Here is a 13,686-nt window from a genome sequence, read left to right on the forward strand (position 1 = left end):
ATTTAAATCACAGCATTAAGTAACATTTTCTGTGACACCAGAAATATAGTCTTTCCTTCCTTCCTTACACTTTCCATAATACCTGCAATTACAAAAACAAAAGGTACAGATGCCCTTATAATTATCTGCTAGAAAGACGTCTGAAATAATTAGGGAGGCAGGGAAAGACAGGCATCAGCTGCCCCATAAGAGGCCTGCAAGTTTGTGGGCATCTCGACTTTGCTGGCAACTCTGATTGCAGCCAGGTGGAAGGACCAGTAGGAGAACCATTTTCCATATGGAAAGAATGCCTTCTCTTAGCTGCCAAGGAAGAGGTTGTCTGGATGACGCCAAAAGCACACCTGGCCTCCCAGCTTGTTACGACTGGAGGACTGAACACTAGGAACGGGGCCTGAGCTGGCAGTGAAAGCCTGTTCCCTGAGCACTGGATAGGAAAAGTGAGTTATCACCCCTTTTGTGCCCAGACATCACGCTGCTCTCTAGCTGGCGGTGTCCTCCCGCTGCCTCCCCACCAATCCGAATCCTCCTCACCCTTCAAGGCCTAACTCAACTCTCACCTCCTCTGTGAAACCATGGCTCGTCCCAAACTTGCACCTGATCATATGTTCTCTGATTATATCACTTCTCCTAGACTGTGAGCTCCTGGTGGGCAGAAGCCATGACTCACATCCTTAATTCCCTCACAGCAATGGGCACAGAGCTAGATGCTCGATACAAGATGAGACATGGAGCAGAAGGAAAGATTGGGAGGAGAGGAGGATACCATGACGGCAAGAAAACCTTCCCATTCCCAATGCTCACGTGAGACCACAGAAGTAAATCCTCTCCCCTTCCTCTTCCACCTCCTAAAATAGATCGTCTTGTACTGCACCAGCAAAACCAGTAGGAGTAAGGGTGTCACACACTGTCATTCTGATTTCACACTGAGGCTGAGTAAGCTCGATTGGTGACTCAGAGGTGGCAGAGTTGTGCAGGGACTTCTCCTGAAGTGTGGTCTATAGTTAACCAGGTCGGACTCACAGACCTAGAGCCTTTCCTTGACACTTGCCAAGGAAAGATTCATACCCTCTATAAGTCAGTTGTCTTATCATTAAACAATTCATTCTGTTGGAAAGTTCTTGGTGATACACTGAGATGGGTCCCCAAGGTTCCACCTGCCTTAGAAAATCTCATTGTCACATGCTTCCCTTGTTTCTTCTCCCTGGCTTGACATGGTTCCAACGTTCATGCCTCCCACCTGACGAGCCCACCATAGCACCGACTGCATGTTTTACACAAAGATGAGCACCTGGGTTTCTCTGCTCACTTCCAGGTCTCTGCACCATCTGGCACAGGTATGGCTGTGAGGACCCAGGATCCCCAAGTTTCTTGCACAATGACCCTAAACAGTTTAACCTGGGACATCTTAGCTCCAGTCTGTTTTGAAAGACTTCAGATAATTTTTAGACTGACCTTTTCAATTGCTTGGAGAGTTTTGGGAATTTCAGAATGCTCTTTTGGGGTGATCACATGTCAGGATTTCACAAAAACAAAGCTAGAAATTTCTGGTATAGATATGTTCTACCCAGATAATTATGCCCATAACGATGCAACTCCTTGCTCATATCTGGATGAGTAATAAACATTTTATTAAATGCTTAAGTGCCCAGCACTGTGCTGAGGAATTTAGATGCGTTACCTCATTCATGCAACCACCTATGAAGTAAGTACAATCATTCTACTTAAAGATAAGGTAACCCAGGCTGAGAGAGATGGATTTACTCACCTGGGATAGCCCAGCCAAGCAGTATGGGAGCTGACTCTGGAATCCAGGCCTGACTCCAAAGCCCAGGGTTCAACCACCAGGCCCCTTTAGCTCTAGCCCAGGCCACAGTTCTTCAGTCTAGACTTTTACTTACAAGCTGACGAGAGCAGGGAGCAGTTTCACACCAGGCCCCGGGCCCAGCCCTGGGGTGGGGGACAGTCTCATAGGACCCCACCCTACACCTTACTTCTCTGATAAACCTCTGTTTGGATGGCAACACTTCACTGACGTGAGCAGTAAGATGCTTGGCAACAACCACCTGGGGGGCAGGGGAAGGGTGGTTCTAGTTCCAACTCAGCCACCAACCAGCTGGTGACCTTGATCAGCTCCCTTCCTTCTCTGGACCTCATTTTACATCATGACACACCCATACCTATATATTAAACCCCAGTCAGGTCGTGCCACGATGCCCTTTCTACCACAATTGCCATCTTATATTTTCCATCAAGTTATTTTATTAAAAAAACAAGATGTTGGTCACAACCCATTAAATTGATTTCTTGACCCACTAATGGGTTGCGAAGCCGTTTTGAGAGACACTGGACTAAAGATGGTGGACTCAAGAAAGCTTTCCGGGAGCCCAGCAGACAGAAAAGTCAGGAGTAGGAGTGGAGCCCGGCTGCCTGTGGATCATCGTTTGAAAATCAGTGACTCGGCAGCTCCTTAAGGTCTCTGTCAAGTTCTTAAATTGAATGAACTGAGCCTGATCTGAACCGTGTGCTTGGAGCAGTCACTGAAAGGCAATCTAATTGGCCAGACTACGGTACTTTGAACTCAAAACTGAACTACTATGCCCGTGGCCCGAGCCCCATTCCCTTAATCAAAAGGCTGAGGCTAGACACTGTAGGGCAGACGGAGAAGGAACGCAGAGCCTTCATCTAACAAGGACCAGCAGGGCCCACCTCATTAACAGTGGAGCTGTCAGCTATTTGTGTTCAGACTCTAAGGTCAAACACTGAGATAGAGCCTCAGGACACTCCGTCTTTCTTCTAAGCAGGGAGTGACATGGTGGGAAAGAAAATAATAAGAGCCTTCAATCCTGGCTAGAGCAGATCAATCTGAACAATGCTGGAACTTGCTGGGTTTTGAAAAGCTGCCTGGATGTTGAGGATTAGTGACAGTTTTTGTACTTTCCAGGTCAAATGCAAATTCCTAATTCCATCAGCAACTTCCTCCCCAGGCCTAACATTTGGGAACTGTTGATGGTTAAATTGTTTCTGGGTAATTACCACTGCAGTCGAAAGGGTTGCTCAACTGCAGCGGGAAAGCGCCAGGTGGAGAGACGGCAGGGAGGAGTGGAGAGGCACTGCATCTCCTCCGCCTCGTATCTGGGTCCCTCCACTTCCTGACACATACGGGACTTCTTCAGACAGGGGCTCCCTGACTGCTCTGCTCAGCTCCAATTCATGGCAGATGTCTGGCCTGTGTGACACCGGAACGCAGTATGACTTCATGAGAGCTAGTTGGTCGCCATCCACCCGCCACTCCTATTTCAGGCAAGTGTCCAGAGGAGATCCACAGTCTTAGCACAGCTTCAGCAGACACTGGGGTGGCTCAGTGGCTTATCCACAATGCAAGTTAGATCACAATAGCTGTCTTTTAACTTAAAGAAACTGTATTTTCCATCATAGATTTCATTCCGTATTAAGAAGTAAAGGGGTGCATTGATAGATGAATAGATAAATAAAATGTGGTATACACATCCCATGGAATATTATTCAGCCTTAAAAAGGAAGGAAATTCTGACACACGCCACAATATGGATGAAACTTGAGGACATTATTCTACGTGAAATAAGCCAGACACAGAAAGACAACTACTGTATGATTCCACTCATATGAAGTAGCAGAGTCGTCAAACTTACAGAGAGAGAAAGTAGAATGGCGGTTGTCAGGGGCTGGAGGTGGAAGGAATGGGGAGTAGTGTTTAATGGATACAGAGTTTCAGTTTTGCAAGATGAAAAGAGTTCTGGAGATGGATGATGGTGCTGGTTGCACAATGATATGAATGTACTCAATACCACCAAACTGTACTTAAAAATCATTAAATGGTAAATATCATGTTATGTGTTATTTTATCACAATAAAAAAGTGAAAAAAAAAATAAAGGTAAAGGGGATGAGGCAGGCGTTAAGCAAAGGAGAAATCCCTTTTATAACTCTACCTAGCTTATCACCCACACCAATGCCAATTTGAAATTTGAAAAGCTGCCCCAGAGGATGTCACTGCTGACTCCCATACTTCTCAGACCAAACTGAAATCCTTGTATGTGTCAGCATCCTCCCTGGGCCCTCAGTGTTGGGAACTTTTTTGGAGAATCTGCTCTGGCTGACAGCACGTAAGAGGGTGCCCCGGGGAGCCAGACTCTGGCTGCTGCAGGAGGGCATAGCTGGTGGGCACGTTACCTGGATGGGTAGCCGGCTGCACTGATTCGGATCGTCTCCAGCACCCCGCATGCTCTGAGCTGCTGCACTGCTCTCTTTGGGTCAAAGCTGCAAAACAACAAGACATGCAATGAGTGGCCATGCTGGCAAAGAAACAGCAGGAGAGAGGAAGGGATGACCTCTTCCTGCACCGAGGTACAGACCATCATGCACCCTTGAGCTCAAGGTCAGGGGCCAAGCACAGACTAAAAGACACTGATTGGCAGGCAGACGAGCCATTTCAGCATCTCCGTTCTGTGCACATTCTTATTGTCACCTGGATACTCCTCCTCTTTGCCTACCTGAACTCTGCCCACCCTCCAAGACTCATTCCTGCCTCCCCTCCAGAGCCTTCCTTTATTATTTCCATTCACAGGGGCATCTGTCTTAATTCAATGGCCAAATCATATACACTTGGCACTACCAGCATTATATGGCTCAGGAGTTAAAGAGGTGAGTTTCATGCCAGCCAGACCTGGGTTTGAATTGTGACGTGGTCACTTACCAGCTGCATGTGTAATTTGGGGAAGTAACATAACCTCCTCGGGCCTCAGTATCTTCATCTACAAAATAGGGATAATAATAGGATCCCTTTTATAGGGTTAGTGTGAAGATTAAATGTAATGGCCCATGAGAGCAGTTAGAACAGCATCTGGCACAACATAAGGGCACACGTATTATTAACTATTATCATGACAGCTGCCCAGTTAAGAATCACATAGACGAAGAACTTGATCTTCCCGTCTTTAGAGAGATGAGCCACGTCTTCAACACTTCACATGCCCTAAAATGCTAAGTTCAGTGCAGGATTTATTTAAACACATATATTGAGTAGGACACTGTAGAATAAAAAGGCAGACATGGTCCAGGCCTCTGAGAGTATCCACACTTGCAGAGTTGAAAAGTGTACAGAAGTTGTGTACTACAAGGCAGTATATGATCAATGTGGTAAAAGAGCTGAAAGAAACTGGAGGGAAAGATGTTGGGTTGGCTGGGGTAAACAGGGAGTCTTCATGGAGAAAGAACTATGCTGAACTAGAATTAATCACTATTTATAATTTGCTAAGACTATTGCTCCACTCCATGAGAAGAGATGAGGAATAAACGCTCCCTTTCTTTCTGGCTGTTCTGCAGCTCATCTAAAGCCAAGGGCCAATGACTCTTTCGCTTCTTCCCCTCCGGGAAGTGGGAGGGCAGGGGTGAGGCCCACCTGGCTCAGTCCCGGATCCTGGGGATTACACTGGCTCCAGCACACAACTTTGCCAGAGAGTCAGGAAGCCTGCTTGCCCTGCTGGATAAATGCAGATGGCAGCTTCTTTATCTCTAGGACACAAAATGGGCCACTGGGCAACCTCTCACCACACTTGTCTGCCACCCTCCCTGACAACACCCTCTCAGGTGTCCTTTTCCCAGCAGCTGGGCCCATTCAGGATTCTGGAACTCCGCAGGAAGGATCTGGCCTGGGTCCTGCCACCCTTGATTCATCTGTTCCCATCGGAGACTCTCTCTCTGTCCTCCCATCTCTCTGTAAGACTGTCCAGCCCCTAGTCCTCGTGGCTCTCTTATGCCGAGTTGCACCTGGGCCAGGGACCCACAAGTCCATGGAGGCAGATGGTACCCTGGGTCAGCAGGCACGTGGCAGTGGGGAAGCAGCGGGCATGTTCCAAGTGACTGAAGACCATGAGCTGACTGCATTCCATGTCAGTCCTGGGGCCTGGCATCCCAGGAGACACCCACGTTCTCCAGGCCTGTGCTCACTTTGACTTCCTCACGTCTCCCTGTTGCCTGCCCAAGTCCTGCCTTCTTTGGACACCCAGCTCCTCCATAAAGTCTTCCCAGTTACTCCAGCCCCAAGGCACCCATGGCACTTGGAGCATGTGAGGCACAACTGAACACTGAATCCTGCAGGGTCCTGAACAACACGGTTACTTCAGAGGAGTTAAGGTCATCTTTCTAAGTCGAGAAAAAGCTCCTTAAGGTCTTACAGGATGAGAGGAAACAGAAGGAAACACACGTTTCCTTTGAGACTTTGCTGTGGCTGCAGCCTTTCACTATGCCATCCCCTTTGTCGCTGTTCTGAGGCCTCCCAGGATGCAGCTCAGTTCTGGGATCCGAGGAGGACCTTAATAACATGGGGTGGTAGACTTACAAGACTTATCAGTCTCATAAGAAGCTCCATGGGACATGAAGGCTGCTTATGAGCTCAAATGATCCAAGGAGCCTTCAGGAGGCAGGCTCTGCTGTTCACGGGCTCCTCTCCTCTCACCTCTAAAGTGGTCGGTTGGGCCCTGAGTTATGAATGCACAGTCAATGTGCTCAGCTTTGGGAAAGGTTTTCTGTGGACTGCAGGCCTCTCCCTCGAGGTGCTCTGCACCTGACAGCAGCAGCCGTGTTCTCCAGGCTGGCCGTCGGCTTCTTTCCTCTGTTTGGCAGGACCACAGGGTCAAATTCAATCCACTGCACACGGTGGGGATCGGCAGCATGCTTAGCGAGCATCTGTGACTTCTAGCCCCTTGAGGGCTGTGGGTCTAGCTAGGGTCCCTACTTCCTCCAGGACCAATTGCCGCTTCCTTGGTGGAAAAATGAACTGATTCTCCCAAGATGCCCTTCCCTCCTTAAAAGGACTATTACTCTTCCTGGCACGCCCGTCTCTCCCTGCTCTGGTAGGCCTGTATCATGTCTATGACCACTGGGCATCCTAGTTCTGCACTGGACCCTGTCTAATGGCTGGAATGTGGCTTGCTGAGTGTAAGTTCCCCGACTCCCATGCAGCCTAGTGTAAGTTCTCTGGGCAGAGGCGTTGCCTCAGCCTTCTCGTGGAACCTCCACACACCAAGCTGGTCCCATGGAAGGCATTTTGCAAATAATTGTTGAACTCAGCTTTAACATTCTTCCTGGCTTCTTGATGACCTCAACAAAATCACTTCCTTCCTCACACGTTCTCTTCCACCATGGGAGTCGGGGGGAATGAGCAAGGGTGCAGTGGAGAAGTTGGTCTGGCCTTAGCTCTGCCACTAACAGCTAGTGTCGCTTTGGGCAAAACACAATCTCTCTGTGACTCATTTTCCTCATTCATTCAACCAGAGCTGAGAATATCTGTCCAACTATAATTCACTGGTTTGTTGTAATGATCAAGTGATGTAAAAGAGAGGCACGCTATTAGAAAAAAACAAAAAGACACTATACAAAGAAGATATTGCCATCGTCTTTCTCTGTTCACACATCCCCAGGGGACATGTGAAGTCAGCCAGCCTTCTGTATTTTAATCTTATCTCCTCAATAGTAAAAACTCACTGTCAAATGCATCTCTCAGTCTGCCTCCCTGCATTTGTTATCAGGTGGCTGGAAGTGAAAATCAGCCCTTCTACCTATTAAATTTTGGAGGACTATGGTGCGGACAAGCAACACCTAAGTCTGGACTGAAAAACTACCAAAGATATACAGGGTCAAACTGCTGAAATCCAGGTCTATACTTCCCCTCCCAATAAAATGCAGGCTCAGCAGAGCCGGGAGCCGGCTGGATGCAGAGAGAGAATCCCATGCTGTTAGAACTGGGCTCCGTCTCAGCAGTCACAAGCCACTTAATTGATTTTTGCACAGGCTGCGAGCTCCCCACCTGCTTCTTCGGGCTCTGTGGCATTCTGCAGTTTCACTTCAGGACCCTGAGACTCTCAGGATGGCTCGCTTCTGAGACCAGTGGACTGCCCTGCTGGAGACCTGGCCAGTTCCTCTGACAAGCCATCCCAGATTATCACACTCGCCCCAGGCCACCTCCTCCCTAGACACTTAATCGCCTCTCACCTCTCTGCTCCCGCAGCACTTTTACAGACCCACTGACAGTCACTTCTATGTTGTCATCATTATTTGCGACTAGCAACTCCTTAAGGAATCTTATTCATTGTCATTCCACCTGTTCTGGCCTAGTGCCCAGTGAGTAGTGGATATGATAGATGGTTTCTGAATAAAGGAAAAAGCAGAGGGAAAAAGACTTTTATACAAGAGATGCCATCAAAGCATTTAGTGTAGGACAGTGGCTCTCCACTGGGGGTGATTTTGTCCTTCCAGGAACATTGGGCAATGTCTTAGAACATTTTTAGTTGTCACAACAGTGGGGATGCTGCTAGCATCTGGTGGATAGAGGCCAGGGATGCTGCTAAACTTCCTACAGTGCATAGGACAGCCCCACAACAGAGAAGTACCTGGCCCAAAACATCAAGAGTGCTGAGGGGGAGAAAGCCCAGTTGTAGGAGAAGGGAGGAAAGATATAGCACTTCCCTTTAGAATGTCAACATTATATATTTTAATCATATAAATTTTTATACTTCTCCCAAATAATCCCCATTCATTATCTCTTTGAATTCTTCCATCAGGATAATTAGTTTTTAACCACAATTAACAGATGAAGAAATAAGACAATGAGGATAACGGACTAGCTTGTGGTTAGCCAATCAGTAGCAGAGCCTGGACTAGAATCCAGGTTTTCTGTTTTGGTTCAGTATTCTCCCTACTTTCTTCATTGGGAGGAAGATTTTGGTCCTGAAGGCAAAGGAGGGTCTTAGAAAAATGCAATATTAGGACTAGAAAGTCCCTTTGAAAGTCGCCAGCGTCTCCTCTCATTTGGGAGGGGAGACCCGGCAAGAGAACCCGGCACACAGCAGGCACCAGGTTCTGATGAACGGACTGCCCAAGGTCACAGCTGGCTGGCGGCAGAGCTGGTACCCAACCCCCGACTCTCCTCTCCCGGGCCCTCACCTCGCTCCTGCCCTTCACACATAATCTAAGTCTTTCACACATCTGCTTTTTGAACAGCCTCTTTTCTTCTGGAGGCAGCTGGTAAACAGATGCCACACAGGGGGAATTCCTAAGCGTGTCTCAGAGACTTGAAGGAAGAGAAACGACTGAATAATTAGCATGCTTCAGAAGGCTGATTCAATATTGTCTTCCTAACCTTTTCCAGCACAAGGCCCATCTGAGTGGAAGTCAAGCTTTATTAAATGATAGGAACTGGAGAGACCAGTTCAGATATTCACTCTGAGAGTCAGAGTTGCCAAAATAAATTATTTCACAGAAAGAAATTATGCCAGGACCAAAAAGGAAATTGGAAAGATGGAAAGTGCTTAAAAAATTTAAAAACATAACTCCTCTGGCCAGAAGGAATGGCATGTGTGGAGGCTCAGGGTATTGGAAGAAAATGCTGCAGAGGTAAGTGGCAGACTGTTCTGAAGGTTTAGGGCAGTATTCCAGGAAAGAAATGAAGCGAGTTTACAATAGGGTGATAGCAGAAGGAAGAGAAAAGAGAGACTAGTGTGAGAAAGTTTCAAGTAGACTCCATGGGACTTTGACAATGATTGGACGCTGGGGAGTAAGGGAGAAGGAAGAATCAAGGGTTACGTTGTCCAATATGGTAGCCACTAGCCACCTATGTGTATTTGAATGTAAGTAGAGTGAAATTAAGAACTCAGTTCCTTAATAACAGTAGCCACATTCCAAGCACTCATCAGCCACATGTGAGTCATGGCTACCACACTGGACAACGCAGATTATAAAACAATTCCATCATCACAGAAAGTTCTATTGGACAGCATTGGTCCAGAGTGATTCTCAGGTTTCTGGTTTGGAAGATCATATTTGATGGGTGGATGAGATGTCAGGGAATGGTTATGCCGTTTACTACAAGAGAGACCAAACAAAGAGGAACGATTTTTTTGGAGGAAAAAGATGAGGAGTCTGATTTCAGACATGTTGAATGTGAGCTGGCCAATGAAGCTGCAGTAGGAATGCAGGAATACTGGTCTGGAATTCGGTAGAAACCAGAGATGGACAAGACACTGAAGAGTCACTATTATATAGATTTGGGTAAGGTTAACCATGTGAGCATGGATAGAATTAGAAGAAAATTTTCACGGTAAGAGTAGTGGCAGAATTTGGATCAGAGTAGGCTGAGGAGTGAGGGGAAGGTAAACAAGTGTGGATAACTCTCGATGTCAGCAGGAGAAAGTATGTGAGAAGTAGGACCATCTGTGTATCTTATCACTTGACATGGCATTTGAGGTCCAACATCCTCAATGCAAGAAGCTTTCCCTGACCACTCCAATGATCCTTCTGTCTCTGAATTAAACATTCACTGTGAGACCCACTCATGCCTGCATTTAATGGCACACTTTTATGTGGTTCTCTATTTGTTTCAAGTGTGCACATTCCTCAACACCGCTGTAATCAACATGGGATGGGGAACTGGATCTTCCCATCTTCTTGAGTCCTCTGGATGGCAGACAGGCGGAACTTGGGAAACGTCTGTAGGCCTGTATTCAGTGTACAAACCATGTGAGGAGTGTAAGATCAATTGTTCATCATGCTGAAGACCGCAGACCCCTGTGAGGCTGTGCCTGTCCCTGTTCCCCCCGAACTTCTAAAGAAACACAAAGAGGCTGGGCTTGACCCGCCCAACTCCAGCAGAGGAGCGTGGTTAACACTTGCACAGGCACTTACTGGAAAGGGAGCTTCGCATCATTTGGTTTGATGCAGCGGACGTAGTGTGGCGTCGTGGCATTCAGGGTCTCCATGAGCAGATGCAGGGAGGTGCGGAACTGGGGGGACAAAAGTCAGTGCCTCGTTACTTTAAACGAAATTTAAAATTTCGTGGATGTATAACAAACCTAAAGAAATGGCCACAGACTGGTGGTGGCAGCTGTTGTTACTATTATCGTTTTGATTATTATTGCTAATCCAGAAGGATGGGAAGAAATTCAGGGACCTGGGGTCACATTCTAGCTCTGACACTTCTACCCTGCTGGATGACCAAAATCAAGTCCCTCCCATATTCTGGCCTCAGGGCTCCTCAAACCAAATGGGAAGAGACCACCCCTTAATGTGTTGAACTCAGTGTTGTGGCTCAAATGAGATGAAAGGCAAACAAGTGCTAGGAGATAGCAGAAAGATAAGCACTGTGACTGGAGCCTGTTCTTCCTGAACCTGAGGGCCTGGAGCCTTGACATCCAGTGCCCGGCATCCTGGAAATTATTACATTAATATGAAATGTCCCGAATAGGCAAATCCACACAGATAGAAAGGTTAGTGGTTGCCAGGGGCTTGGCAGACACACTCTTCTCTTGGGAGACACACTGGACATAAAATCCCATGAAGACGCCACAGCAGGAGAAGTTGTTTTTCAGTTTTCAGGTCCCCAGGCTTATTTAACCCTCCTCTCCACCCTGCAGACTTCTAGACTCTCTTGCCTCTCCCACAAGGTGACTGTGGTCCCGTAACGTGGTCCTACCACAGGGATTAAATGCACTGTTTGGGGCTATAGTCATCCCCTTTCTCTCTCCTGTCAGTTCCCTCTGCAGAAGGTTTCAGAGCTTCCTTCTTCAAAGGGCACAGAAAGATTGAGCTAGGTGGCCGAGGCTGCAAATGCTGAGGTGACCTTGGCCTCCCTCTGACTCTGCAGCCATCCTTCCCCTACAGAGAGGCCAGCCCTGCCACATGTGCCATGGCCCACAGCTTCCTGCCACGAGGCCTGGGGCTGACCTGGTGGCCCACAGTTTTCTTGTGCTCCTTGTTGGAGGCTTTCAGGGGGGGTCTGGAGGAACGAATGTTGATCTTTGAAGATGAGCTCTTCCCAGATGTGGAGGAGGCAGGAACAGAGTCCTTGTCATCATGAAACAAGTCAGCCACTAGTGGGAACTAGAAAGAAACACAGAAAGAGTAATGAAAACAAGATCTCTTACACTGCATATTGCTTAAACTTTTTCAAAGTAGCTTCCCAACATATACCTAAGAGAATTAAAAACACGTCCACACAAAAACTTGTATGCCAATGACCATAGTCACATTATTCATAATAGCCACAAAGTGGAAACAACTCATATGTCCATTAACTGAAAAATGAATGAACAGAATATGGTATATCCATACAATGGAATATTACTCAACAATATAAAGGAGTGAAGACCTCATACATGCTACAGCGTGGATGAACCTTGGAAACATGCCAAATGAAAGAAACCAGACATGAAAGATCATAGTGTGAGATTCCATTTATGTGAAATGTCCAGGGAACAGAAAGTAGCTCAGTGGTTGCCAGGGGCTGGGGGAAGCGGAAAGTGGAGGGACTGCTAATGGGTATAGAGCTTCTTTTTGGAGTAATGAAAATATTCTGGAGTGGTGATGGTTGCATAACTTGGTGAATATACTAAAACCACTGAATCGTACACTTTAAAAGGGTGAATTTTTATTCACCCTTATAAGAATTATATCTCAGTTTAAAGGAAGAAAGGAAAAAGGTAACTTTCCCAGACAATCTTACTGAACCTTCACCTACAAAGATGGGTAAAACTTCATTTCCTTGTGGTGTGGTAGAAGGTAGTTATAATCTAATAGAACTACGTTTCAATTTTTCCATACTTCCTATGATTAGATCTTGTAAAGTTCTTTAACTTCCCTGAGCCTTAATTTCTTCACCAGAAGAATGGGGATATACCTGTTATATGGGGCTGTTATGAGACTAAGATGACCCCTCTGTGTTAACGCTCCATGAAGATCAGGCCACGCACGAGGTATTGGTGGTACAGCGAGTCCCAACCCTCAAGACGCTCAGTCCTGCCAGCATCCCATGGGGACGTGAACGCTGGGCTAGATTAAAATGTTGTAAGGCCTCCACCACACACCTGCCAGTGGGGAGGGCACAAAACGAGCATACGGGCCCCACTCACCTCCCCTGAGCCACTTCCAATCCCAGCAGAAAGCAGGCTAAAACGCTCGTGTCTCCCGGCTCTGCTCCTGCTAACCCTCCCGCACTTTTCCTCCTTTAACCCCCATTAAAACAAGTGTCTCCCCACCTCCTACCACCATGTCTGAATGCCCTAGTCTACCTTTCCACGGGCTCCACACTTGGATCCCACTCCTCCTCTCAGATAATACCTTTAAAGTAATGAAGGTGGTCACTTTGCTGTCCCATAAACCACTAGGCTTATCATTCCCACCTCCACACCATTCCTCACTGTGTTCTTGTTACCTGAAACACCCCACCCCTTCTTGTCTCTGCTCATCCCAAGAGGCCCATCTCTCAGGGTCCACCCTGCGTCCTCCACAACCCTTTCCCAGGTCGCTCCACCCACTCACATCTGTCTCTACAGGCTCAGCCTGTGGCAGCCGGGTACCACCTGAGGTCTGTGCTGGGCCCTGAGCTCTATGCTTGCTGATTCTACAGCCTCCCAGCCTTCCCCCTGGACAGAGGATAAGGGCCAAGGAGAGGATTAAAGAAGACAGTCCATGTAAGATAGAGAAGAGTACCCAGCATATAACAAGCACTCAAACATTATCCAGTTCTATTATTTTTATTAGGGGGTATATACATGAAAAATGTCTAAACTGGAAAAGTACAGATGCCTGAGAAAGTTATATTTTTGAGCTGAAGAAGAAACTCAGAATCAGAGCACTTTAGACCTGGAAAAACTATCAA

General features: G+C 47.2%; 1 protein-coding gene across 2 annotated transcripts in view; it reads right to left on the bottom strand.

Annotated features, from left to right (window-relative positions):
- Positions 1-13,686, bottom strand: part of MYO5B (myosin VB) — a 338,131-nt gene that overhangs the window by 81,751 nt on the left and 242,694 nt on the right. For both annotated transcript variants that reach the window (XM_058557083.1, XM_058557084.1), the window contains exons 15-17: positions 11,754-11,909; positions 10,716-10,813; positions 4,209-4,295 (exon numbers count right to left, since the gene is read on the bottom strand). In XM_058557083.1, coding sequence (XP_058413066.1) covers positions 4,209-4,295; positions 10,716-10,813; positions 11,754-11,909 — 341 coding nt within the window. The remainder of the gene's footprint in view (positions 1-4,208; positions 4,296-10,715; positions 10,814-11,753; positions 11,910-13,686) is intronic.

Source organism: Diceros bicornis, chromosome 16, assembly GCF_020826845.1.
Source record: "Diceros bicornis minor isolate mBicDic1 chromosome 16, mDicBic1.mat.cur, whole genome shotgun sequence".
NCBI classification, from domain to species: Eukaryota; Metazoa; Chordata; class Mammalia; order Perissodactyla; family Rhinocerotidae; genus Diceros; species Diceros bicornis.